The sequence below is a fragment of the Pan troglodytes genome, chromosome 1 (assembly GCF_028858775.2).
Source record: "Pan troglodytes isolate AG18354 chromosome 1, NHGRI_mPanTro3-v2.0_pri, whole genome shotgun sequence".
Lineage (NCBI taxonomy): Eukaryota > Metazoa > Chordata > Mammalia > Primates > Hominidae > Pan > Pan troglodytes.
Window position 1 is genome coordinate 21253636 of NC_072398.2, and position 26872 is coordinate 21280507.

Sequence of the window (26872 nt, forward strand, 5' to 3'; positions counted from 1 at the left end):
ACTTGGCCCCCTCCTCCACTACCCAGCCTCATCCCACTATAGTGGGTTCCCCTGGGATCTCCACTGCCCCTCCAGTCCCTGACCGCCACCCTCCTGGGTCCAGCTTCGCTGCTGTCACAGAGGACACCACTGTGACCAGTGCCCCCAGCTGGGCCTCCACCCAGCAGGCACAGGCCATGCAACCTCCACCCTGGTGACCCCTCCTCCTGTGGCCTACGGCTTGTCAGGCTAATGGGCTCAAAACTGACCAGGTCTTCCCCACAAACCTGGTCCTCGTGTTGACAGGTGGCTGCTTCATCTTCACAGTTGCCCAGACCAGAGCCTCAGAGCCGTCCTGGACTCCTGCCCAATGTCCACCTGGCCCTGCTATCCCCTCTCCACCACACCTGACATCCAGTCAGTGGTCAGACTCCACAGCTGGGCCCTGCCCACATGGCCCAAGTCCACCCTGGCCTGGCAAGCTGCAATGGCACCCAGGAGATGATGCCCTACACCCCAGGGAGCCTTCCTGGGAGTCAGCCAGTCACCTTCTGTGTGCCTGGCTGTGGCCTGCTGCTCTGCCCTCGCCATGCACCTGCTCCATGATGCAAGCTCATGCAGCGCCTCACGAGGGAGATGGCAGCCAGTACTTGCTAAGTAGATAGATGAGCCAGACATGTGGCTGTCTGCCAGCCTGCTCTAACAGCCTGACCCATGGACTGGGTCACTAAGAAACAGAAATTTCCCACAGGACAGTAGACCTGTATTTCATCCAGTTCAACCTGTGGCTGGAATTGCCCCAAAAGTGATGGCAGTAGAGTTCCCACAAGGGAGTGCCCCACACCATCCTGAGATGGGGCTGGTTAGGATTCTACAGATTGAGCATGCCAGGGTGATTCGCCCAGAGCATTTATTCGTGGGGCTTTTGTACAGAGTGGGCTGCAGCAGTTCTTGCAATAGGCAGTGAGAGAAATGAATGTTCTCTCTAGGTATGTCCGTGGGGAGGGGGTTGGTGAATGGAATTTAGATGAGGGTTTAAGGAATCTGGCTCAGGCTGAGTCCAGTTTCTTTCTGTGTTTTGAGCAACAACCTAGTTACTGTCATCTGTGCCTGGGAACGTTCATGGCTATGGCTCGGGTTCAAGTCTGCAGAGGAAATTATACAGTTGGCGAAGTCACAGAGTGGCCAAGGGACTCTCTTTCTCAGTCAGCACTGGGAATGAAAGTGGAAAGGGGAAGCAGGGGTACGTCACAACCTCCAAAATCAGGGTGCCCAGCATGCTGAGGTTCTGGTAAGGGGTTTCTTCCAGACTGCAGACTTCCTTCCCGCTGCCTTCACACAGTGGAAAGCTGCACAAAGCTCTTGGGGTCCCTTTTATGAAGGCTCTGTCCTCATGACCTAGTCACCTCCGAAGCACCAACGCCTTGGGGTGAGGATTTCACATGGGAGTTAGGGTGCACATTCAGTTTAACACGGCAGGGATAGGACCAGTGCTCTGAGGGTGTCTGGATAGCTGCTGGTTCATCCAGAAGTTTACTGGGTAATACTCAGAAATTCCACAAATCATTAAGGTCATTACCTTGTTAAGCTCCCGATATGGAATCGCGACTAGCAGTGACCAATTGGCGGTGTTAACTAGGCGCATCTTGTGTGTTTTCTTTTTTCTTTTTTTATGAGACAGGGTCTCGCTCACTCGTTCAGGTTGGAGTGCAGTGGCGCGATGTCTTGGGTTCGAGATCCTCCCGCCTCAGCCTCAAAGCGTTGGGGCTACAGGGGCGCGCGCGCGCCCGGCCCATTTTAACTTCTTATTTTTGAGACAGTCTCGCTCTGTCGCCCAGGCGGGAGTACAGTGGCGCGATCTCGGCTCACTGCAACCTCTGCCTCCCGGCTCAAGTGATTCTCCTGCTTCAGCCTCCTGAGTAGCTGGGATTACAGGTGTGCACCACCACATCCGGCTAATTTTTGTATTTGAGTAGAGACGGGGTTTCACCATGTTGGACAGGCTAGTCTCGAACTCCCGACCTCAAGCGATCCGCCCGCCTCGGCCTCCCAACTTGCTGGGATTACAGGCGAGAGCCACACCGCCCGGCCCCGTTTTAACCATTTTTAAACTTCCAGTTCAGAGGCGTTCCCGCGCCCGGCAGGGTAGGCGCAGTGCGCAGGCGCCCAAAGCCGACGTGGAGGTGATGCGCGGGAGCACAGATCCGGGGCAGTGCGCTGCGCAGAGGCGCGCGGCGAAGCCGAGTGGGCGCGGGAGTGACGTCACGGCGCGCGACGTGGAGGCGGGGTCGGGCCTGGGTCCGACGGTAGTGGGTAGCGGGTCTCGGGTTGCGGCTTGCAGGTTGCAAGCCGCAGGCCCCAGGCAACTGCCTTCCCGGCGCCATGTTCGGCTCCAGTCGTGGAGGCGTGCGCGGCGGGCAGGACCAGTTCAACTGGGAGGACGTGAAGACTGACAAGCAGCGGGAGAACTACCTGGGTGGGTGCGCGCGGTGGGCGGGCTCCGGGCTCCGGGATCCCGGGCGGGCGCTGGACTCACAGCGTCTACGTCCGCAGGCAACTCGCTGATGGCGCCGGTAGGCCGCTGGCAGAAGGGCCGCGACCTCACCTGGTACGCCAAGGGCCGGGCGCCATGCGCGGGCCCGAGCCGCGAGGAGGAACTGGCAGCCGTGCGGGAGGCGGAGCGAGAGGCGCTGCTGGCCGCCCTGTGAGTGTCCGCGGACAGCAGCGGTCGGTGCTTGGGACGGCGCTGCCGGGGCAGGGTGGGGCCGGGGACGGGGACTGGGGGTCGGGCTGGGCGGGAGCGGGGCTGCGGGGACTCGCGCGGGCGGGACCCTGAGGACGAAGGCTGGAGTGGTGAGGACCTGTGGTGGGAGGAGGTCCGTCCGTCCTGACGCCTGCCCCGGCCCTCTCGCAGTGGCTACAAGAACGTGAAGAAGCAGCCCACGGGCCTGAGCAAGGAGGTAACTCCCCGGGGTTGGGGGCGCGTGGAGGGCCGTGGGTGTGGGGCCGACCCGAGCGCTCCCTGTGCTCTCGCACCTGCAGGACTTCGCGGAGGTCTGCAAGCGGGAAGGAGGCGACCCCGAGGAGAAGGGCGTGGACCGGCTGCTGGGGCTGGGGAGCGCCAGGTGCGGGCGGGTTTCCAGGGGAGGGCAGCACTGGGCTCGATTGCTCGGGTGAGGCGGACCCCTGCCGTACTGTCTTCATCGCCATGTCCCTGCAGTGGCTCCGTGGGCCGCGTGGCGATGTCCCGAGAGGACAAGGAGGCCGCCAAACTGGGGCTGTCTGTATTCACGGTAATCCCCCGCCCCGCCTGACCGCAGCAGGGGCCAACAGGGGTGGGGCGGGGGCACTAAACGGAGCTCCCCGGGGCGCTGCGGGGCGTGGTGTGGGGCCGGTCCGCAGACTCCTCCCCAGAGCTCGCTTCTTCCGCAGCATCACCGCGTAGAGAGCGGCGGGCCCGGGACCTCGGCAGCCTCGGCCAGGAGGAAGCCGCGGGCGGAGGATCAGACGGAAAGCAGGTGAGGCTGTGCCAACTGGGCTAGCTGTGCCCCGGGGTGGGGGGTCTCGGGAGGACCGGAGCGGCTCCCACTCGGGCAGGTGGCAGCTTCTCTTGGCGCACCGGCCCGGCCGGTGGCCTGCCCTACTTTACTTCCTGTCCCACTTACTCCTAGGTTTTTCTCTAGGGGAGTTTCTCGGGTCACCCTTGAAGAGAGGTCCTAAGTACTGGCAGTGGTCGGGGGCTGTGCCGTGGGGGGGCACTCAGGACCTGGGGCGGGGCCTTTTCCTGCCGTGGGTGGCACCTCCAGGGCTTCTCCTGGGTGGTGAGCCTGGGCTTGACCCCAAGAGTGGCCTGGTGGGTGCAGGTAGGAAGGTGTCAACCTGCCAAGGGCACGGCTGGGGTGGGGCAGGGGCGTGCTGTGGAGATGGGGATATTGCATCTGTTTCTAACCCACGTAGCCACTGGCCACGTGACTACGTAACTGAGGAGTGGAATTTGTAGTTTGATTTAACTGATTTAAAGACGCATTTGTGGGTGGTGGCTTCATCTCCTGGATGGGGCCTGCTTGTGTTCACTCTCTTGGCTTGCAAGACTAGGGTCTGAGGCACACCTTGTATCCTCCTTGTAGTTGTGAGAGCCACAGGAAAAGCAAGAAGGAGAAGAAGAAAAAGAAAAAGAGGAAACACAAGAAAGAGAAGAAGAAGAAAGACAAAGAGCACAGGCGGCCAGCTGAGGCCACCTCCTCTCCCACATCTCCTGAGAGGTATGCCCTGGTCCATATCTGCCTCTTGGGGGTGGTCCTGGTTGACTCCTTCCGAGTGACTGACTGCCATTGGTCTCCCCAGGCCCAGGCACCACCACCATGACTCCGACTCCAACTCCCCCTGCTGTAAGAGGAGGAAGCGGGGACACAGTGGGGACAGGAGGAGCCCGTCTCGCAGGTGGCATGACAGAGGCTCTGAGGCCTGATGGCTGGACCCTGCTCACTGCTATTGTGGGACCCTGAACCCTCCCTTCACCTTGTTTGCCTCCTGCCTCAGAAGCTCCTCGGGTGTGGGTGAAGCCCGAGGCTGCTCCTGTGGAAATGGCTCTGGGCATCAGCCTGTGGGGCTAAAGACTTGACAGCTAGCTCTGGAGCAGCCGGCTTCCTGGAAAACCTCCAGGTTTCGCATACCAGGGATGGCCCCTGGCTTGGCCTGCGAAGGTGAACCTGCCCAGATTTATTAGTAGAGGCTGGACTCCCTCTGTGTCCTGCCCATGGTTGCAGCAGCCATGGGCCTATGAGCGGTCTAACTGTGGCCAAGTATGGTGACCTCTATTTTTCTTTATATTGACTCTTTGTATTTCAATAAATATATTTTAAAAGGAAGGTATATCATTCTAATTGGAAGGTCAGTATCAGGGGTTAATGAGATCCCACTGGAACGTCGGAGCTGGGGTCTGTCTCCCAGGAGTCTGAGACCTGGTGATTTTTTTTTTTTTTTTTTGAGTTTCACTTTTGTTGCCCAGGCTGGAGTGCAATGGTGTGATCTCAGCTCACTGCAACCTCCGCCTCGCGGGTTCAAGCGATTCTCCTGTCTCAACCTGAGTAGCTGGGATTACAGGCGCCTGCCACTACGCCAGGCTAATTTTTGTTATTTTTTAGTAGAGACGAGGTCTCACCGTGTTGGCCAGGCTGGTCTCGAACTCCTGACCTCAGGTGATTCGCCCGCCTTGGCCTCCCAAAGTGCTGGGATTACAGGTGTGAGCCCCGGTGCCCATCTGATTCTTAATGTCCTGGGGGAATGTAGTCCTCCCATGTGTGCCCAGAGCCCCCACCAAAACCCAGGGAGGGCTGAGGCCCTGGAAGCAGGTGCTCAGCTGGCAATGTGGGAACCTGGGGCAGAGAGCCCTATCCCTGCGACAGGTGAGGTCAAGGAACGCAGAGTCTGGAGGCACGGCCTCAATTGGGTGTGGGGGTTGGGGAGCTCCTCCAACTGCCTGCTGCCCCAACCCTCAGCTCCGCTTCTCCAGGGGCAATGGGCTGGGTGTCCCTTCTGCCTGACCCTAAGAAGGATCAGGGCTGTTCAGGATGTGTGCGGCCACCAGGCTGCATGGCATAAAGACAGATGGCACCTGGGCTGCATCACAGTTCAATGCAGCGTTGCAGTGTTGGGATCAGAGGCATGAGCTCCCTCACCTGGCCTGTTTCTGATTTCAAGGGAAGTTACGCAGACCTTCCTCAGGGCCCTGGCCAAGGTGTAGCTTGTGGCTTTGACCTCTGCCCTCACCCTCAGGTGGCTACTGGAGTAGAGACTGTGCTGTCTTGGGTGCTGTCAAGAGGGATGAAAGTTGGGCCACCTAGCCAGGGCAGCCCTCTCTTTTGGGATTCTGCCCAACAGAAGGCAGACCTTAGACCTGCTGATGGCCCCATCCCAGAAACAGGTACCCCCAGACTGGCAGCCCCCTGCTGCATGGCATCTTGAGGAGAGGTGGGGGCTGTGCCTACTCAGGCAGGGACCATTCCCCGGTTGGCACAAAGCCCTATGTATGCTAGCAGTGGCCCTGCCCCATAGCCAGCTATACAAAGTGGGGTTCAGCAGCAGGCCGATGGAGGGAAGGACGGAGGCTGAGGTCTTCCATGGTGCCTGCTGACCCCTGCCCTGTATGGCCCAGGTCTCACTGGCTGGGCCCGACAGGACTGCAAACGAGACCAAGGTCACTGTGGGCAACCATACTGGAAGAGCCTCTCACACAGACACACAGAAGTGCCTGCACACTCAGGAGGAAACATGGGGAGGGTGTGGACTCAGGTGGCGGCCCTAGGCAGTCACCTATACTTCCTAGAGTAAAGCTGGCTGATGCACCCACCATCTCCTGGGGGCAGCATGCCTGTGTGGAAGCACTGGAGAGCCGGTGAAATAGTTAAGAGATTTTATTCTAATAGCTATAATTACAGTGCTTGTTTGTCGAAATGAAAACTGAAAACAAGTATACAAAACAGTTGATTACTAATCGTGTATTGAAAGCAGTAAGAGGTTCCACGACACCAAATAGACCAGTTCTGAGGTTTCCCCAAGATAAATTTAACAGCTCCAGCTTCAGTGTTTATCAAAATACAAAAGAAAAAAGTAGAGGTTGTCTTTTTCGATGGCAAATCGGACCCTTGCAGGCTGAGGGAGAGAAAGCTACATCACACACAGAGGTGGGGTGCTCCCGAGGGGCTGTGGGTCTAGGTGGACCGCCTGCCCGGCTTGCACGCGCTCCTGCTGGTGAGGCCCCAGACATCCTGCCAAAGTGTCTGAGCGAGCACGAGTGTTGGGGACGACGGACCCACTCTGGCCACACGGTGACCGAGGGACAGATGGGGCCCTGCGTCCCATAGGCTGCCTGAAGGTGGGTAGGGCGGCCTGCGGGAGAGTGGGGTGGCTGTGGGCTCCCAGCCTGGCCCCTGGGATCCGTGGGAGCACAGGGACAAGCACATGGCTATGGAATGCAGGGTGACCCAAGGACGAGCGAGTTGCGGGGATCTCTACTGTGACCATGCAGAATTGATCGCGGTCTGCTGTGCCACCACCACCTCATGTTCCCGAGGGGAACAGCTGGGCTGGCGACTGGCATCCAGGCCGTAACTGCAAATCTATGCTAGGCAGGGTCTCCCTTCTGTGTGTTCAAGTGTTCTCGACTTGGATTCTTAACTATTTTAAAAAATGCACTGAGTTTGGGTTAAAAACCAACCACCAAAATGGATTTCAACACAGCTCTAAAGCCAAGGGCGTGGCCGGCTCTCCCAACACAGCGACTCCTGGAGGCCAGGTGCCCATGGGCCTACATCCCCTCTCAGCACTCAACAGTGAGTTGATTTTTCTTTTTACAATAAAAAAAGCTGAGTAATATTGCATAGGAGTACCAGAAACTGCCTCATTGGAAACAAAAACTATTTACATTAAATAAAAAGCCTGGCCGCAGGCTGCGTCTGCCACATTTACAGCACGGTGCGATGCACACGGTGACCAAACCACGGAGGCAGCTTCTGGCACTCACACCACGAGCCGCACGTTTGCCACATGAGAGTAAAGCAGAGGGCAAGAGGAGTGAGAGGGAGGGGGGTCACGTTCACTTCTGGTTCCGGAGCTGATTGGACAGCCAGTCCAGTCCTTCATAGAGCCCGTCACCGCTGGTGGCGCAGGTGGCCTGAATGTACCAGTTTCTGTGGCGTAGGGAGTGCAGCCCCAGCTTGTCTGTGATCTCAGCCGCATTCATGGCGTTGGGGAGGTCCTGGGGGAAGGAAGGGTTGGTGGGAAGGGCTGTCTGCAGGACAGAGAAAGGGGCCCCACCAGCCTCCAGTAACCCCTACCACCAGGCGCCCTGGAGGAACCCACACTGGCTCCTCACATTCCCCAGGCTGGCCCGGGCGCCTACCTGCTTGTTGGCGAACACCAGGAGGACAGCATCCCGGAGCTCGTCCTCGGCCAGCATCCTCATGAGCTCCTCACGGGCCTCGTTCACACGCTCTCTGTCATTGCTGTCCACCACGAAGATCAGGCCTGCCGGGCAGCCAGTGTCAAATGGTCATGGGAACACAGCCCCCCTGCCGCATCTATGGGCATCGATGCCCCATCTATGGGCTGGCCCCCCCTCTCTAGAAGCAGGAGTGCCCATGGGACCAGGCCCCAGCCACTTACCTTGTGTGTTCTGGAAGTAGTGGCGCCACAGGGGCCGGATCTTGTCCTGGCCACCCACGTCCCACACAGTGAAGCTGATGTTCTTGTACTCCACGGTTTCCACGTTGAAGCCTGGGTGCGGGATGCAGGGTGAGGCCTTGTACCTTGGCCCAGGCCAGCCCAGCCCACTCCCTGCTGGCCCCCACCTCACCTATGGTGGGAATGGTGGTCACGATCTCACCCAGCTTAAGCTTGTAGAGGATCGTGGTCTTCCCTGCAGCATCCAGGCCCACCATGAGGATGCGCATTTCTTTTTTGCCAAAAAGGCCCTTGAAGAGGTTGGCGAAGATGTTCCCCATGCTTGTGGACAGGTGGAAGGACACTGGCCAGGGACACCTGGAGAGACAAGGTGCTCCATGTCTGGTTCTGTGCTGCCCAGCAGTAGTTGCTCAGAACCCACCCACCCAGGGATGCACCACTGCCTCACCCCACCTCCTGGAAGCCTGCAGGGAAACAGGGAAAGAGCCCTGCCTCCCATGCCCCCCAAATCCACCTCAGGATGGGGGCTGAGGGAAAATGGCTGAGTCAGGAATTGAGAAACTGTTGCCCTCATCTTGGGAAGCCGTCCCCACAGCTGCATGGCCAGAAAGGCTGCCTCATCCCAGCCTATGCAGGAGGGGAGGCTGGCTGCCTGAGGACTGGCTTCCAGGTGCGTGCAAGGCTCCTCTACACCCCAACACAGAAACTTCCAGGGCCAGAGAGCACCACTCACTGTGCCTGCCCACACTCACAAGGACCAGAGCACACAGGGCCACGCCAGACTCAGCAGGACACCTTCAGGGACACACTCCCATGAGGAGACAGCCTCGATGGGGCACGCCCGCCATGTCTGCCCCACACCGCAATGGTAGGGGTTCCCTCAGCAGAACACAAATATCGGGGACAGCAATTAAGTCAGCTGGCACCCACCATCAGAGCCCTGCGGAGACTCCAGCAGGAAGGGCCTCCACTGCCCAGACGCCTCTGCGAGGACACTGAAGTTGTTAGGCTTTGGCCTCACTGGCCAGTGGGCAATTTCACGAATCAGGTGATTTTATCCCGAACAGGGACTTTAGAAAAAACTGGTCACTTTCTGAAACAATGACTGCTTCTTCACTGCACCCGCAAGCGGGGCTTACCCCGAGTAAGGAAGACTTCTGCCTTCAAGAGGACATGCCAGGAGCCTGTGAGCACACCCACCCCTCAGCAGACCTCCTCCACCAGGGGTTCCACACACAGGTGGCTTTTGGCTGAATCATGGCCATGACTGTCCGCTGGTGACTCTCTCATCCAGTCACCCCAGCACGCTACGGCAAGGAAATGCCTCTTCTCCATTTCTCAACATCGGCAAGAGCCCACACATGCCTGTGTGTTTCAGTGGGTGTGAACTGGCCGCCCGTGTCTGATTTAACACTGCCATCATCCCAGATGAGCCACAGAACCCCTTCAAGCTGGATCGGTGTCCTTTGGACACTTTGCTCTTGGTTTTGAACATGTCACCTATTCTGAAATTTAAATGAGTTCTGAAATTTATAAGGACCTTCACTGTAGTGTTCCCTTTTGGGGGACAGCCAGGTTTTCTAAGCCCAGAGGAAGACCACCACCCATGGAGCACAGAAGAGACTGAATACCTGCCCTCTCAGTCCACTCCTGCAACCACTACCAATGAAGACACCAAAATGACACACACACCTTGAAGGGCAGAGAGAAAAGGGAGGAAGACCTTGGATGTGATGATTGACCAGGCAGAGAAAACTGGACCGCCTGGGACCCAAGGGATGAAGCTGGGACTGCCTAGGGCAGCAATGTCCAATCTTGGCTACCCTGGGCCACAATGGAAGAATTGTCTTGGACCACACACAAAATATACTAACACAACAGCTGGTGTACCAAACCAAAACAAAAACCCCCAAAATCTCAATGTTTTATTAGAAATTTGTGTTGGGTCGGGTTCAAAGCCATCCTGGGCCACATGCGGCCTAAGGGTTGGACAAGCTTGGTCTAGGGGAGCAGCTGCAGCAGGGCTTAGGCCTGCGCTGAGCCATGACAACACACTTGAGCCATGAAATTCCAGAATAATTCCTGAGAGTTCTATATGCCCCAGCAGATCCACACACAAGCAACTGGAGCTCCGCCCACCCCCACCCCCCACCAAGAGACAGGCCTGTCTGCCTTTGAAAGGCCACCAACATAAGAGACCCAAATATAAAAGGAATCTGCAAGGAGGCAACCAAGACAGGAGACTGAAGACAGAAGACTATTTTAACAAAGGACAAGGAGAGAAACCTGATAGATACACAAATAGCTGAAAAGGAAAGTTCAAAATGAAGGTGCTCAGAAGGCAGAACAAAAACAAACAGAATGAAAAAGGAAGATGAGGAGTAACTTAAGATATCAACCAACAGAAACCCTAAAAAGAAAGAACGTACGAAATTACGGGGTGAAATTTTTCTGTGTTCCAGAGTGGGGACCCAGGAATCTGGGTTTCGGCCTCAAAGGGCCAAAGAGCAAAGCCAAGGACCTAGATGAGACCCAATAAAGGTGCAAGGTGGACTCCAGAATGCACAGGGGCAAATGACACCTCTGATGCCCCAGAGAATGGAAGACTCTGAAATACTGCTTTCGAAACCCTTTAATTCTATACCCAGCCAAAGTATCCAACAAGTGTTAGGGGAGAATGAAAATAACTCCCAAACTGCAGGGCCTCAGACCTCTCACATGCTCCCTCCCTAAGAAGCTCCCCCAGGGAACCAGGGAGAGGATGTGAGCCCACAGCAACGTGGAGAGAGAGCAGCAGCCTAGCCAACCCCACATGGAGAGAGAGCAGCAGCCTAGCCAACCCCCTCAGACTGGAGCAGGAAGTGGACACCTGCAAGAATGGGGCACGCCACCTACGTATTCTTATTATGGGGTTGGGCAACTCTAGGCAATGCGGAAAAACTAATGACAGGTTCGCATGAAAAACCCAAGCATGAAATGGAACGAAAAGAGGGCCTTTTATGAGTTACTCCAGGAAAACATATGGTGGAGGATACTCAGGGAGTCCTGATGTTGTTATTACTGGGGGGTTGGAAAGCTGAGGCGAGGGTGTGTGGTGTCAAAGGCTTGTTAACTGTACAAGTTAACAAGTCTAGGAGGAATAAACCTAGGACACCAAGTCAGCAGGGACTCAGGAATAAGGGTCGCCTGCCAGTTGGGCAGAGGCAGCACCAGACTGCCACGACCACTGAAGCACGGCACTTGGGAGAATTGACAGTAACACCCAGCCACTCAGGAGAAGGGGTGTCACACCGTCACCAACCCCCTCGACCCCAGCACTGTCCGTGATCCACACATGCCTGCTACCTCCTCATGCCCGGGGCAGTGCCGCCAACCATGCCCAGGAGACCATGCAGCCTGCAGGCAGCGGGGTTTGTGATGCCAGTAATCCCAGGCCCTCCCCATTGGTGGCTTTTTTTTTTTGAGACAGAGTCTCACTCTGTCATCCAGGCTGGAGTGCAGTGGCTTGATCTCAGCTCACTGCAACCTCCCAGGCGCGATCTCGGCTCACTGCAACCTCTGCCTCCCAGGTTCGAGATTCTCCTGCCTCAGCTTCCCGAGTAGCTGGGACTACAGGCGCGTGCCACCAAGCTGAGCTTGGTGTAGAGACGGGGTTTCACCATGTTGGTCAGGGCTGGCCTCGAACCCCTGACCTCAGATGATCAGCCCACCTCGGCCTCCCAAAGTGCTGGGATTACAGGAGTGAGCCACCACGCCCGGATTTTTTGTTTTTTGTTTTTTTTTAACAGACCAAAGCGTTCAGTCCCCAAAGGAGGGAAGCCACCCTGCAATGGAATGGCAGAACCAGGAGGGGTGAACCTGAAGTCTCAGGTGTCAAGACATCGGCACACAGACAGCTTGGTCTCTCCTACCGACAAGCACATCTGTGGCCCTGCTGCACATATGGGCAGAGGGTGGCTGGCACGTCCTGCCTCGGCATGTTCCAGCATCCCCACAGGACCCTATACCTGGCAGCCCCTACATCATTTACTGCTTCTGTGACAGATGGAGACCCAATAGAGTTTCCTAAGAGGGAGAAAGAGTCCATAGCAACCCCCACCCTCAATTCCAGGGCCTCCTGGTACAGGTCCTAACTTGTGTCATGCCCAGGCCAGGTGCTGTCACCCTTTCTTCCACCAGAGTCCCTGCACACAAGCCAAAACCCGCTTTTCAGGTTCATCGGAATTATCCTGTGGTAGGAGCAAACCTGACTTTCTCAGAGCCTTCCTGCTTGTACACAAGGGGACCCCTCACACTTTGAGAAGGGGCTGCCCAGCAGGAGGATGCCAGGAGCCACCAGTGGCTACTTCTCTTTCCTGACCACGCTGTGGGCTCCAACTCTGAGGAAAAAAAGTCTTTTAGGAAGAATGTTTCTTTCTTCAGTGAGGACCACAGACCAATGGTAAAGGTGGCCTTCAGGCATTACACCAAAGAACGGGACAGTCAACTCTGGCAGCTACATTCCCCAACACCTCACTGTGCCTGAACAGGGGCAGGGAGAAAATGTAGCTCTGTGAGTTCACATCCGTTTTGTGTCCATGAATGGATCCAACCAAACTGGTCCAGATGCACATGGGGTCCAGATGCCTCTGTGGCCTGTACCCAGACCACCAGCCAGTACTGTCCTCGGTCCCTTGCAGATCTCAGGGATACTTTGGCATGAGTCAGGGAAGGGAACAGGCGCAGGCGAAAGGTTGATCATCTCCCCCAACCTGTCAGAGCTGGTGTATGTAACAGAATCTCTAAGTGACCTGAACTGACAGGAACCAACAGAAAGACAGAGATACCTCCAACCTCTAGCACAGGACAAACAAGCTCCAGGTCCAAGATTCTGTTCTGCTGACTGACATCCACGAATGGGGCTCACATGATGTGCTCTGCTTACATGGAAAGCCAGTGACATTGAGAGTTCTCTTTTTGAGACAGGGCCTCACTCTGTCACCCAGGTTGGAATTCGGTGGTTCGATCACAGCCCATTGCAGCCTTGAGCTCCTGGGCTCAAGCGAACCTCCCACCTCAGCCTCCCAAGTGGCAGGGAATGCAAGGGCAAGCCACCATGCCTAGCTGATTTTTAATATTTTCTATAGACAGGGTCTCGCTATCCTGCCCAGGCTGATCTTGAACTCTTGGGCTCCAGTGATCCTCCTGCCCTGACCTCCACAGTAGTTGGGACTATGTGTGTGAGCCAATGCACCCCACCCGGAGTTCTTTTTTAAAAAGCTTTTATTAAAGTCAAGTTCACTGACAGATAAATTACACACATCTTTATAGTTCATAATCTCAGTTTTACTATCTAATCTGAGGAAACTGAACAAAGCTGATGACTTCCTGAAGGGACTCATGTACATTACATAACATTTTAAGAATTTCTGAGGAACAACAGCCTTTCAACAGTCATACATATAGTGTAGATGATCAATTTCGTGAAAGCCTGTGTTCATTTCCCACACGAAGATTTTCATTTTAAGGGAGTCCTTAAAATGAAATGCAATATGGCCATTTATTCTCACCTGCACAAGCTGCTGCTTGTTTACCACACCAGCCAAATAAAGCTTATGGTCATCACTCTACCCGCCAGCCAAATGCTCCATTTCTGTAGGCCTGACATTTTTCTGTGACTGAGCACTGCATTACATTTTGTCACTGTTTTACCAAAACTCACGTAAAGGGAAAACTAAATGTGCCGATACTGGTGACAGGCAGACACATCTCACAGGCTGGCACAATTGTGACACAGGTGCGAATCAAAAGGCATGCTCAGAGGGGAAGACACATGACCGAGACACTCCACGCACCCAATCATGTTGAAGAGACTTGCAATCATGCAGATTGAGACAAAAGGACGGCACACACATTCTAGAACTCTTATTCTGGCCTGCATCTGAAGGCGAGTTCCACTGAGAGTCTGCTGTTTTTTTTACACAAGTTTCAGGATGTTTTTAGAGGAGCTTGTTAGGCATTACAACTCGACACAGTGACCCCACAGCCATTAGGAGATGAGGGCTGCGAGGCACAAGGGTCCCCTCTAACACATCTGCTGCTGGCCTTGAGTTAAGGGAGGGCATTATCTATCAGGTCTGACTTTCAGGTGGGGCAATCAGTGAAATTCAGTTTAGACCACTGTTTGTCAGCTTAAAATTCAAGGTGATATCTTAAATCAGTTTGTGTACTGACAGCCAGAAATGAATTCCATTTTTGTGATTCCACCTCATGGACTGAGTTCTGGGACTATAGCTAATGTGAACACCAAAGAACCGTTGCCCACTAGCTAATGTAAACACCAAAGAACCATTACCTGCTTATTTGTGTATTTCTTGCTTCTTGGTATTTGTGAAGTGTTACTTCAAAGCACCTCACCAAACATAAGTCCTTCTGAAATCTGCAGATGCACAGCTCTAACCACACACCAGGTGGACTCCCAGGGCTGCTGAAGGCAGTGTCTCATGACCTCTGACCACAGCTACAATGAAGGACTTGCACTGGCTGTGCACATGGCATCATGGCAAATGCTCTCCAGTCCTTTGTGCTGCCCCAGCCCTGCTCTCTCAGTGATGGGACTCTGGTCTGTCACTGAGCACAAGGCCCTCTAGAATAAAACCCCTGTTTCCTGGCCTCCCTGCAGCTGTGCACACCCCATGAGTCAGCTTTGTCCATGGATGCTTACACAAGGACATGGAAGGGGCAGCAGAGCCTGGGGCCTACCAGTATTTCTACTCTGGCAGGCAGGGTGCAATTGGCCTCTACCTGGCCCCCAGTGCAGTGGCTGATGGACTGGCCACTGGGAAAACCAAGACCAAAAACGCAAACCCACATTAGCCCACAACACTGAAACTCACAACACAAGCTGAGAATAAGGAACCTGCAGGGATTTAACACTGCAACGAGGAACAGCTAAGAAACACAGCACCCCTACCCCCACCTCTCCCTGCAGGTGACAGCTGCCGGGAGAGTACTTCAACCAGCCCCGTCCCCAGGGCCAAAGAACCAGCAGTTTGAGGTCAGTTTGGTGCCCACAGGGGAGACCCTGTCTCCACAGGGCTTCCGACCAGAACCCCAACTCCTAGGTGAGGTCCCAACGCCCTGGATCATGGCCCAGTCCAATTCTGCCAGGCGCCTATGCTGTGCCCAAGGGCTCTTCCAACTTGAGGGGAGGCACTCCCAGGGGCCTGGGCCCTTGTGCTTCACTCTCTCCCATGCATGCTAAACAGCGAATGACTGTGCGATGGCACAGCACCAAGCCAAGAGGGCAGGACGAGTGTCCACATCCCAACCATCTGCTAGCAGTGCGTTCCCCTGTACCTCACATGGAGGCCGCTGGTTCCAGCAATGACCAGAGGCTGAGTCCACAGTGCCCATCTCAGCATGGTCAGCGCACACATGGCGGAGCTATCTGATGTGACAATGCTACCCTGGTTTTCAGGGGAGTGGCAAGAACCCAGGAAGAGAGGGTGATACTCAGTTTTGCCAGTTCACTTCCTGAACTACACACTCACCATAGACATGCTGGGCACTGAGCTACTGCCAGGCACTGTTCTGGACGAACATAGGCCCACCCTTGTGTGGGGCTGGGGGATCCAGGGCCCTGAAGGCCCCTTTCTACACCACTTGAAAAAAAAAAGGGGAACTGGAACAGCACACTGCTGGTGTTGCTGTCATAAACTGGGAGAGCAAGTTGCTCCTTCCTCCAACCACTAGAAGGGGGTGGGGCCCTTGTAGCTTCTCCGCACCAGGTTAAAGAAAATTAATGCAATGGCTGCACCAGTGATTGAGCCAATGCCTAAAACTTGATTTCTGCCTTCAAGAAACTTTCATTTTAAAAATGTAGGCTGAGGGGAAACACCACACAAAGACTTGCTCTTCCAGAGAAATCAAAAGCGAAGTGCAACAATGGGAGTCGGAACCATCACCAGGTTTCCCCCAGCTTTGGGACGAGCACCACCTTGCCACCCCACCCCACTCTGGTCAGTCAGACATGTAAAGAGACGGGGATGCCCCCCACGGGCCCTGGGAGGCCACCGCCCTTGCAGGAAATCCTCGCTTCTGGAGGCACTCCAGACCTAGGTGAGAGAAAGGCACACCCCGGGGACACTCTGGGGACCTCCCTTCAAGTGACCTAGGTCTCACACACACGCTGGCATCTGCCCTGCTCTCCAGGTGATGGTGGCCCCTACACAGCGACCCCACATTTCTCTTCAAGACTTTAGACCCTCCTCCCAATTCCTGCCCCTTGACAGCCAGCTTTGCAGCCGAAACGCCCCTCCCAAACCCAACAGGCATTCTCCGCTGTGATGCGAGTAGCCTCCCTCCTGTTCCCCAGGCAAGAACCCCGTCTCCAGCCTCCTCCTGCGTGTTCTCAGCACACCAGTCAGCCAGGTGACCCGATGTTCTGCTCAGAGCTGCCCCACGGCTGCCGCCCGATCAGGTCCTTGCAATAGGCTGCCTTGGTCCACAACATAATGCCCACACTGTGCTCTAAATGCTGCCTCTGGCAACCCAAAAGGAAGTAGAGACAGCATCCCAGCACTCGCACAAGACGGCAGAGAACCACTGCTGTGTCCCAACTATGATGCAACGGGGAGTAAAGGAAAGTGACTTCACAACCACGCTAGAGGACCAAGGGTGGCGGCCAGAGAACCACCCTTACCAGGCTGCTCATGCACTGACACCACCAACCTCAAGGGCAAGCCGTGTCCATGAAGCAACTACTGTAGCTTTTCCTTCTGGAAACTGAATTCTTGCTGTGATTCTGAAGAGAACAATACACAGTCATCTTTGATTTATAAGGTGATTTTGTTCCTGGAACTTCAGAACACCTGTTAAAACTATGCACAAAAATTTTTTTTTCATATTTATAACAGGTCTGGGACATCAGACGACCTCCCCTACATGAAGGTCAGACAGGAAGTGTTCTTGCCACTGCCAAAGGTGCCAGTGCTGCCACCCAAAAATGCCACCACAGATTACCAAATTCCTTTTTCTGGGAACCGCGGACCCCCTCCGAGGGCCACTGCACACCCCAGCAGGCTTCCCACACAGTATGCACCCTACTCCTGACAGGTCTTCAAACTCTGCCAGCCAGCGCACTCACCTCAGGGATTCTGCCCTGATTGTCCCGGGCCACTCCTTCACATCTCTGCTCACAAGGCACCTGTCAAATGACACTCAGCCCCTTCTGGATGGTCCTGGTATCTCCCTGCCTTCCCTCCACCAGTGTGGGCAGCTCTGTGTGGCACTCACCGTCACAGCCACTGCCCCCGTGGAGCCTCATGCTCATCAAGCAGGGCTTCCTTTGCCCAGAACAGGCCTTCCTCCCCAGCCTCCCACCCTCTTCCGCTGGGCACTGCACAAGTGACTCACCACCAAGGAGAGGAGAAAACAATGGCAAAAGAATGTTTATCAGGCCCATAGGGCTCATGAAGATCAACTGTACACATCTGCAGATGTGCTTTCCCTAAAAATTAAGTTCGTCACGAAAAACCTATCGCATCAACAAGGAATTTCATGCTGTTTAAAAACTGTACTCATGTGTGGGTCAGTCTGAACATTCTTTTGACAGTAAAAATGTGGGAAAATGGGGTTGTAGATGCTGTTAACTACTGAAGGCAAAAGTGTGGCAGCTCAGTGATGTCAGACACAAGAGGGAGGGAAGGATGTGTGTTCAAAATCTGTTTTCTAAACCTGCCCCCAGGTCCTCAGCTGATGAGTAGGTATAAATTTTTTTAAGAGCTAAGGGTCCTGCTCTGTTACTCAAGCTGGAGTGCAGTGGTTATGATCACAGCTCACTGCAACCTTGACCTCCTAGGTTCAAGTGATCCACTCTCCTGCCTCAGCCTCCCAAGTAGATTGCACTACACAGGTGTGAGCCACAGTGCCTGGCTAGTACAAATATTTTAAGGAAAATGTCACCACCAAAATTGCCAGAAGATGTATTCATAGTATTTTAAATATAAATCAATAAATTTGATTGGTGAGTGAGCAACTGCATTCCCATCTACAGAAGGTACAAAGCACAGGCACATCTAACTGCCTCCATTCCCAATCCCCAGGATGAGTCTAGATGATAGCTAACAATAGTCTTCTTGGCCATTTGTACCTAAATCAAACCTATAAAATACTTAAAAGTTTCCCGCATAGCGTATATGGTACTGCAAAAATAACTTGCTGTATGACACAAATGGAAAGATGTCTCATGTCTAGTCATGCTACCACTGGAAGCCCTTTGGAAATGAATCTTTCTAGCTTGCTGGCATCCCTTCAGGGAGTAAAAACTATTTTAATACATTCTGCCTAGAAGGCTTTCAAAATATACTATTTTGAGGACATAGGAAAACCCAAACTCAGTTTCTCACACACTCTTATAACACAGGTCGCTTCTCACACCACATGAGCAGGGGTTTCTCCCTACATGCCAAGCAAGCAACCAGTTCTGCGTTCTGCAGCAGACACCAGCTAGGTGTCATTTAATTCAGTTCAATTCTGACACTGTCTACCTGGAGGCAATCACAAGCTCCAGGTTATTTTACCTGTGCTTCTGGACAACCATCTATAAATCAGGGTTCCCATAACTCCTTCCCCTTGGGTTCAATTAATTTGCTAGAGTGGCTCACAGAACTCAGAAAAACACTAAAGGTTACTGGTTTTTCATAAAGGATGTTACAAAGGATACAGATGGAGAGATGCAGTGGGCGGTGTATGAGGGAAGAGACACAGCGCTACCTTTCCCTCCTGGGTGTGCCATTCTCCAGGAACCTCCATGAATTCAGCTTTCTGGAAGCTCTCTGAAAGCCCAGGCAGGCCTTTTGGGTATTTCCCATCAACAAGGAATTTCATGCTGTTTCTTTTTTTTCTTTCTTTTTTTTTTTTTGAGACATCGAGTCTCGCTCTGTTGCCCAGGCTGGAGTGCAGTGGCACGATCTCTGCTCCCTGCAAGCTCCACCTCCCGGGTTCACGCCATTCTCCTGCCCCAGCCTCCCAGGTAGCTGGGACTACAGGCGCACATCACCACGCCTGGCCTATTTTTTTGTATTTTTAGTAGAGACGGGGTATCACCATGTTCGCCAGGATGGTCTCAATCTCCTGACCTCATGATCCACCCGCCTCAGCCTCCCAAAGTGCTGGGATTACAGGCGTGAGGCACTACGCCCAGCCTCATGCTGTTTCAAAATTGTACTTAAGTGTGGTTCAGTCTGAACATTCCTTTGTACAAATGTGGAAACATGGGGCTGTAGATGCTGTTAACTACTGAAGGCAAAAGTGTGACTTCATGGTATAGGTGTGATTGATTAAATTATTGGCTATTGGTGACCAGCTCAATCTTCAGTCCCTCTCCACTCTGGGAAAATTGGAGGGTGGGGCTGAAACCCTCTAATCCTGCCTTGGCCCTGTGACTAGCCCTACCCTGAAGTTTCATAGGGGCTGCCCATCACTGGTCAACTCATTAGGGTACAAAAAGACATCATCACTTTGGAGATTCCAAGTATTTTAGCCAGGAAATGGGAGGCAGGCCAGATATGTATTTTGCAATCCACAACTATAGACTTCTAACTTCCTGAAATGTTCATGGACTGAATCAACTCTCCTGTCCACTTCATGCTGTACACTAGCAGTGAGCCCTGGGCCTCAAGGGTGTGGGAGAATGTCTGCCTTCTAAACAGAATCATTTTCAATTGCTGTGCCTGTGAAAATCTGCCTGCCTTTTATGCTTTCCCTGTCTCTTCTCTTGTTGTCATTTAGGCTTCTCCTGTTATCAGGGCCTGTAAGAAGCACCACCCTTCCCAGTCTGTTGGCTGACAACCGGCTGCAAGCCCTTGTTACCACTGTGTGAGAACCAGGAAACCAGGATTAGTCAAGGACATTATGGCTAATCAGCCAGCCTCACTGTCTCCCCATCCCTGTAGGTGGCTGAGTGACAGGACCCTGGGGGAGGACCTGAGAGCCTCCTGGGAACAAAGAGCATCCAGGACATGTCTGTCAAGTCGCTAACAAGGTCATCTGACCCACCTGAGAATGTGAAACTACCTATCTGGACGGTGCGGCAGCTGCGCAGCTGTAAGGCAATAAGTGCAACTATGCCTTAGAGAGCTTGTAACAACCACAGGAGAATATGAACCTGAGGATGAAGGCAAGTCCTGAAATCCCAACATGAAGGGGCCAAATCTTTTCCAAAAGACCACTTCAGACGCTACGGGCAGAATGCCCCTACCAACCATCCGCGCCAATGAGGAGCAGGCACAACACAGAAAACACAATTTCTCATAATTTAAGATCCCCACTGCGAGGCCTTTTCGTGTTTCTCTCCCAATTACCTTTGACAGTGCACTCTATTTCCTTTCACCCTCTTGAATTTATGGAAGTGAAAGGTCAAGGGGAGAGAATGCCTATGAGAGACAGTATGGGCCCGCCAGCCCAGGCTGGCTGCAGCCTCTTGCTCAGGAGAATGGTCACAGCTCAGGAAGAAGTGTGTAGGAAAGCTTGGTGGAGCCTGGCCTGTGAGTAACAGCAGGTTTAAATACACCAAGGAGACATTTAATTTGAAGAATCTAAAAAGAACTGCTTCAATTCTCTGAAACCACGGTCATATACTACTCCACGTGTGAACTTGCACAAGTTTTTTTCTCTTAGGTCTACTTCCATGATCACCGCAGCAGCTGACAGTCCATATTAAATTCTACTGAAGTGAAAAATGAAAGGTCAAATGCATCTTCCTATAGTTTCAAGCCTGTCTGGTCCGTAGGGGCAGATGAGCAGTTGAAGATGTCTGAATGTCCTCTCCATATTGTGCAAGAGGTACAGCGCATAGCTAGACCACATGATGTACAAAACCAGAACTGTGAGGGGCACAGAACCAGTTTTTGCTTTTCACTCACAGTCATTGTGTGACTCAGCTGTTGTCCAAACCAACTGTTTCAAATCTTTTTCAACTAGCAAATCTGAAAATCTGCCTCACAGGCAACAGCATATTCCTACTGCTGCAGTGATTTGGATTTATTTTCAACAAGATACACCTGAAGACAAGTGACAGCTATTCTCCAGTCTACCAACATGTGAAAACATGGACAACACACTCTAACAATGTGTCCAATCAGATGTGTGACTAACATTTACACTACTCAATTCTTCTCAATTTTGGACCCAGCTAATAGTACGGCATTTCAGGACCTTATGGTTCTGGCTACCTAGGCAGTGCTGGTGAAAATTCAAATTAAATGAGGACACCATCCATGCGGTCACACGTGTTAGACAATGGCTAACGCAACAGCAGAGGGCCACAGGGGCCGCACACAACTGCACCGCGGCATCTCACACTCCTCCCAACACACTGCGGAAAACGCCAGAACCATCAGCCTTGCAACAGCCGGCAAAGAAAACTGCTGACCACTAGTTCTGAAACAAGAACTACAACTGCCCACTCCAACAGGGGCAGTGGCACCAACTCTACAGCTCTCAACTAGGCGGCGACTTCGGGGACCATCCAAAGCCTCCGACCTCCCTTCTTTTCCTGCCCGCGATTCCGAGTGCATTTCTGCTCAATTCCTGCAAAGCAGCAACTGGCTGCCTGGACTGAAAGGGAGTGCCAGGAGGTGCCGTCGGAATGGTTATTTAACACTCTAGGTGCGCACGGCTGTCCAGCCCCAATCTCACACGCCGTAACCACCCAGGCTGTGCTCCGAGAGAGCGCTGGGGCCGGCCTCTGCGGCCTAGAGTCTGCGAGCAGGTCGTTCCGCAGGCAGGTTAAAGATTCAGGTAGGTTAAAGATTCACCAGCTCAGAAGAGGCCTTCTTATCTACTGCCGACAACGTCAAGGAAACCACCCTGGAGTTAAAGCGAAGATCGACCGGCCCTCTGGAGGCCACCGGTGCCCTGAGTGCTGACCCCAAACTGCGTCTCACTGGTGTGAAGGGAGGCACTCTGGGCTCCCCCGGAGGTCCACGCATTCCGTTCAGCAGACAGGGAAGGGCACGGGGTTCCTGTCCACCTGCCCGCCCGCTCTCACCACCCCTGACCCGGTACCGTCCTCACAGCAAACACGAACTGGATGGAGTCGGGAGGCGAAGGTGCAAGCCCCCACCACCTACATGACCTTGACGGCGTCTCGGGGCCGCCCGAGCCTCAGTTTCCCGGTCCCCGAGGCGGGGGTCCGCCCGGATGCCGCTCGCTCGCCTGTACTCGGGTGGGGGAGGCCCCACGACCCCCACCGGCCCCCGCGGCCGCTAACCCCAACCGTCCACGCGCGGGCGGCCTCGGGAAACGAGAAAGGCAGAGGCGAGGGAAGCAGGAAGCCCAGGTTTCCTGGAGAAGAGCCCGGCGTCCAAGCGGACTTCCGGGCGACGGGCGGGGGCAGAGACAGGCAGAGGAGGACAAGCGGCCGCGAGCGACTTCGGGAACCTGTGAGGGGTGCGAGGAGCTCACCGACCCGCCCGTCCGCCCAGCCCCGACTCCGGCCGGGCCCCAGCCTCAGCCCGGCCCGTCTGCGTCCGCCCCCGGCCCGGCCCTGTCGCCGCCGCCGCCGCGGGGGTCGACGTGCCCTTCGCGAACCTCAAGTCGCCCCGAGGCCAGTCCCCAGCCCCCGCCGGCTCCAACGTCTCTGCGGCCCACACCGGCCCGCGCCCCTCGCCCTCACCTCAGAGGCTGCTGCTCCGAGCCAGGCGTTGGTTTTGCTCCCACAAGATGGCGGCTCTGACGGCGGCCACGTCAGCGCCTGCGGGCGCGGGGCACGCCGGGTAAGGGGCGGAGACGCCGGGAACTCCGCCCACCGTGCGCCCGCGACGCAGGCGCGCTGGCTCCGGTAGGGCTGCAGGGGGCGGGGCCGGGGACACCCCGCCCCGGGCCGCGGTCTTAGCTCGCCCGCACCCTAGGGGCGCGCACCCGTCTGCGCCTGCGCCTGTGAGTCTTCCGCGAAGACACCCTGTGGCTCACTCCCGCCCGTTTGGCGTATTTGGAGACTGAGGCCCGGGGGGCTCCTGCAGCAACTGGAGCTGCGGGGCTGGTTGCCACCTTCCTCCTCCCACACCCGGCAGTCACCGGGAGGCCTCGGGGACTGCGTGAGGACGGGGGTGCGAGGCGCCCCTCGCCGGGGTTGGGGTCCCTGGCTTCCAGGCTGCGCGGGTCCGCGTGCCCCGGCCCTGTGGAAACCTGTGGCACTCGCGGGGCCACGGCGGAAGGTCCGAAGGCGGGAGGCTTGCTGTGTCCCCGCACTGGCCTCGGCGCCCCGGCGGCCGCAGTGACGCGCGGGCTCATACCTGGGCCCGGAGCAGACGCTGGGGAGCTGGCCGCAGATGAAGCAAAGGAGGAGGTGGCCTGGGGACCCCGGGGGGAGGCCGGGGCCGTGGGGGTGGGGCCCAGGGTTGGGGACGGCCGCCCAGAAGGGAGGTCACAGTGGTCTCTAATGAACTGGCCTTTAAGCTGAGATCCAGTTGAGGCGGAGGAGATCCCGCTCTCAGGCACCTGAACAGAGGACCGTTGCCATCCCTCTCTGTTCCGTGTGCTGGAGGCCTGGCTCTGCCCACCACCCTCAGGTCTTCTTGCCTCTTCCCTTGTGCTGCTGTGAGGGGTTGGGCTTGTGGGAAAGTGTCCCTGCAGCACAGTGCCCTGGGTATTGTGGAGGTCGGGAATCAACCTGATTTGTGCAGGCCGAGGCCCGGGGGCAGGGCCTGAGGGGTGGGATCACTGGGCCTGGCCCAGGCCTCCTGCGCCCCTTTGCTGCCCCCATCACCTACGTTGCTTGTCCCTTGAGCAGGGCGTCCTCACTGCCTCTGGAGGCTGCGATGGCCAGAGCTCTCCCCCAGGGCTGCACCTGCGGGGGCTACGAAGGTCCCCAAAAGCGGTGACCCTCCTGCCCCCAAATTTAGTCCCTTTTTCTGCCTGGGGCTCCCTTCTGAAATCTCACCTCTGTGAAGCTGTGGCAGGGTTGTCTGTTTAGGGGAAGGACGTCTCCCACCCTACAGGCATCTCAGATGCTCTTGGAAAGCCCCAGGGAGGGTTGTGGATGCCTGTGGAACCTTCTGGTTGTGCTGCCTCTCCCTGCTCAGCCAGAGCGGGGCCATGTGCGGACATTTCACGGGGGTTACATGTGGTTATGGACTCTTTAGGGCTGAAGGGACCTGGCTTTGGTTCTCTGCTGGCAGAGCGTGGCCAGGGGTGGCTCCAGGGTCACTGAGCAGGGATTGTGTGGGAACCAGAGCCTGCCTCCTCTTCCTTTAAAATACTTTTTTTTAATTAATTTATTTTTTTTGAGATGGAGTCTTGCTCTGTCGCCCATACTGGAGTGCAGTGACACAATCTTGGCTCACTGCAATCTCTGCCTCCCGGGTTCAAGCAATTCTCCTGCCTCGGCCTCCCAAGTAGCTGGGATTACAGGCGCCTGCCCCTATGCCCAGCTAATTTTTGTATTTTTAGTGGAGACAGGGTTTCACCATGTTGGCCATGGCTGGTCTCGAACTCCTGACCTCAGGTGATCCACCCGCCTCGGCCTCCCAAGGTGCTGGGATTACAAGTGTGAGCCACCGTGCCTGGCCCCTTTAAAATATATTTTTTTTAATGTGAAAAAATGCAGACAGGAAAGTGTGTATGTCAGATACATGCACAGTTTAAAAAGTAATAAAATGGATTCCTGTATAGCCAGCCCTAGGGTTAAGAAATGTACCTTCCCCAGCCTGGGCAACATAATCTCTACAAAAATTTTACAAAGATAGCCAGGTGTGGTGGCACACACCTGTAGTCCCAGCTACTTGGGAGGCTCAGGTGGGAGGATCGCTTGGGCCCAGAAGTTCAAGGTTACAGTGACCTAGTAGGACTGTGCCACTGCACTCCAGCCTGGGTGACAGAGTGAGACCCTGTCTGAAAATAATAATAATAAAAAGTCCCTTCCTGCTGATTCTGTGCTCCTGGTTTGGGCTCCCCACCACCACCGGGGCAAAGGTGATGTCTTCAGGCCAAACAGGCACGGGGAGCCCAGGTAGTCACACCCAGATTTCTGCCCCTGGAAGGAGACCCACTAGGGAGTTAAGAAGTGTCAGGCAGTGAGTTCCTGGGGTAATTGAGGCCCAGATGCTCCCCCAACGCTGCCTAGGGAGTAGGGATTCCTTTCTCTCTCCTCTGAGGTCCCTGGGATCAGATGAGGTTTAGCCAAGAGGGGTGGGATGAGCTGACTGGAGGGAGGGGTTTGGGGGCCAGGCTGGGCAGGGACCCTCCAGCCTTCGTGGCTGCCTCCATTGTCAGTCTCAAAGACGCCAGCTCAGGTTGGGCTGGGCTTCTCTCCTCTGGGGGTGGCTGCACCCGAGAACCAGGTCAGAGACAGGGATGCCAAACAACAGAACGGGCTGGCCTCCTAGGGAAGGTGGCTGGAAGGACAGATGGGCTGTCTGGGGCAAAGGAGCAGGAATACCCATGTGGGAGACCTAGTAGGCAGCCATTGTGGCTAGGTGAAGGGGACCCCAGCCCACCTCAGGCCTGGCAGGCACTTTGGTCAACCTCTGAGTGCAGGGCTATGAAGTGTGCGGCATTTGAGCCAGGCCACAGATGTTCAGAGAGGTCTCACACGTACCTGATGTCACACAGCTAGGATGGAACCCCTCTGGAGCTTGACTACTCCATGCCCAAGTCTGCTTATTGCCAACACCTTTACTCTTTCCCCAGCCCTGCCCTCCCTCTTGGGGAACAAGCACTTTGGTGCCTCTGCAGACCGCAATGTTATCTTGGATTCCTCCAGTGATGGGGAGCTCACTACTACACCAGGCATCCCAGGACAGAGTTCACCTCTCTGGATTTCCTGCCCCACTCTGTCTCCAACATGGTTGCTCTGCCCGCTCTTTCTGTTGGGAGACTCTAGGTGGGCTAAAGCTGGAGAATCACACTGCAGGATGCCAGGGTGTTCTGCAGGGTGGTGCTGCCTCCACCAGAGTCAGTACTTCCTCCTCACACTCAGGGCTTAGTCCAAACACTCAACCTCTAAGACCTGTGGCAGGAAGAACTCATACCCTTAAAGACTTCTCTGGGGGGTGAGGTGGGGATAGGACCCTGCTGTCCCCTCTGCCTAGCCCTGTTTCCTTCTTCCCCAGACCCCTACCCAAAGCCTACCCTCTGGCTGGTCACACCACAGGACCTGGAGCACGCCACAGGAATTATTACGGCTATGCTGACTGCATGGGCCCTGGGAGAGACCCCCACCTCTCAGCTCAGGGTGGCCCTGCCCTGCCTTCTGGGCCTGGGCTGGGGTCTGGGGTCATTCGGGAAGCCGGTGGCCAGTGGTGAGGGTCCCAGCGGCTTGCCTGCACTACACAGTGGCTTAGGAAATTACAGTTGAGTTCCGTGAACTCCAGGGAGTTAGCTCACAGTCGTCTGATTTCTGGTCCTTTTGAAGCATCACCTGTTTCCCCTTATACTCACTCTGGCCTCAGTTTCCCCATCTCATGCCAGCCCTCCAAACCTCAGATGAAAGCCTAGAGCTGCACATGTCCCTCCCCTGGACTAGCTCTCAGGGGACCTTGTTTTCCCAGGCAGGCTGGCTTCTCAGGGCAAGGACTGTTTTCTCTCTGGTTCCAGCCTCTTGTCATGCCTGGGTGGACAAATGGGGAGCCGGTGAGGTGAGCACCCTGGGGAGGGATTGCAGAAAAGCACATCTTGGCTCTTCTTAACCTCTGAGTGACATTTAGCATTTCCTCCCATCTTAAATGCA

The 26872-nt window shown here is 55.1% G+C and overlaps 2 protein-coding genes across 7 annotated transcripts; one reads left to right on the plus strand and one right to left on the minus strand.

The window, feature by feature from the left end:
* The first annotated feature begins 200 nt into the window (after positions 1–200).
* Positions 201–4847, plus strand: C1H1orf35 (chromosome 1 C1orf35 homolog). 3 transcript variants are annotated; one of them, XM_016940227.3, is made up of 8 exons: positions 201–2455; positions 2533–2683; positions 2894–2939; positions 3022–3104; positions 3200–3272; positions 3412–3497; positions 4107–4241; positions 4324–4847. In XM_016940227.3, exons 1-8 carry the CDS (start codon positions 2362–2364, stop codon positions 4445–4447), a joined length of 792 nt encoding a protein of 263 aa, XP_016795716.1. In that variant the 5' UTR covers positions 201–2361; the 3' UTR covers positions 4448–4847. The 3 variants fall into 3 exon arrangements, with proteins under 3 accessions (XP_016795716.1, XP_016795718.2, XP_054515641.1); XM_054659666.2 differs by having other exon boundaries at positions 2138–2266; XM_016940229.3 differs by lacking the exon at positions 3200–3272 and having other exon boundaries at positions 879–2266.
* Positions 4848–6377: 1530 nt separating this feature from the next.
* Positions 6378–23013, minus strand: ARF1 (ADP ribosylation factor 1). Of its 4 annotated transcripts, none has more exons than XM_009441602.5 (5): positions 22820–23013; positions 8333–8517; positions 8143–8253; positions 7880–8004; positions 6378–7735 (listed from the first exon to the last, which is right to left on the minus strand). In XM_009441602.5, the coding sequence occupies exons 2-5, from the start codon at positions 8478–8480 to the stop codon at positions 7574–7576; spliced, it is 546 nt and encodes a 181-aa protein (XP_009439877.2). In that variant the 5' UTR covers positions 8481–8517; positions 22820–23013; the 3' UTR covers positions 6378–7573.
* Between the last annotated feature and the right edge of the window lie 3859 nt (positions 23014–26872).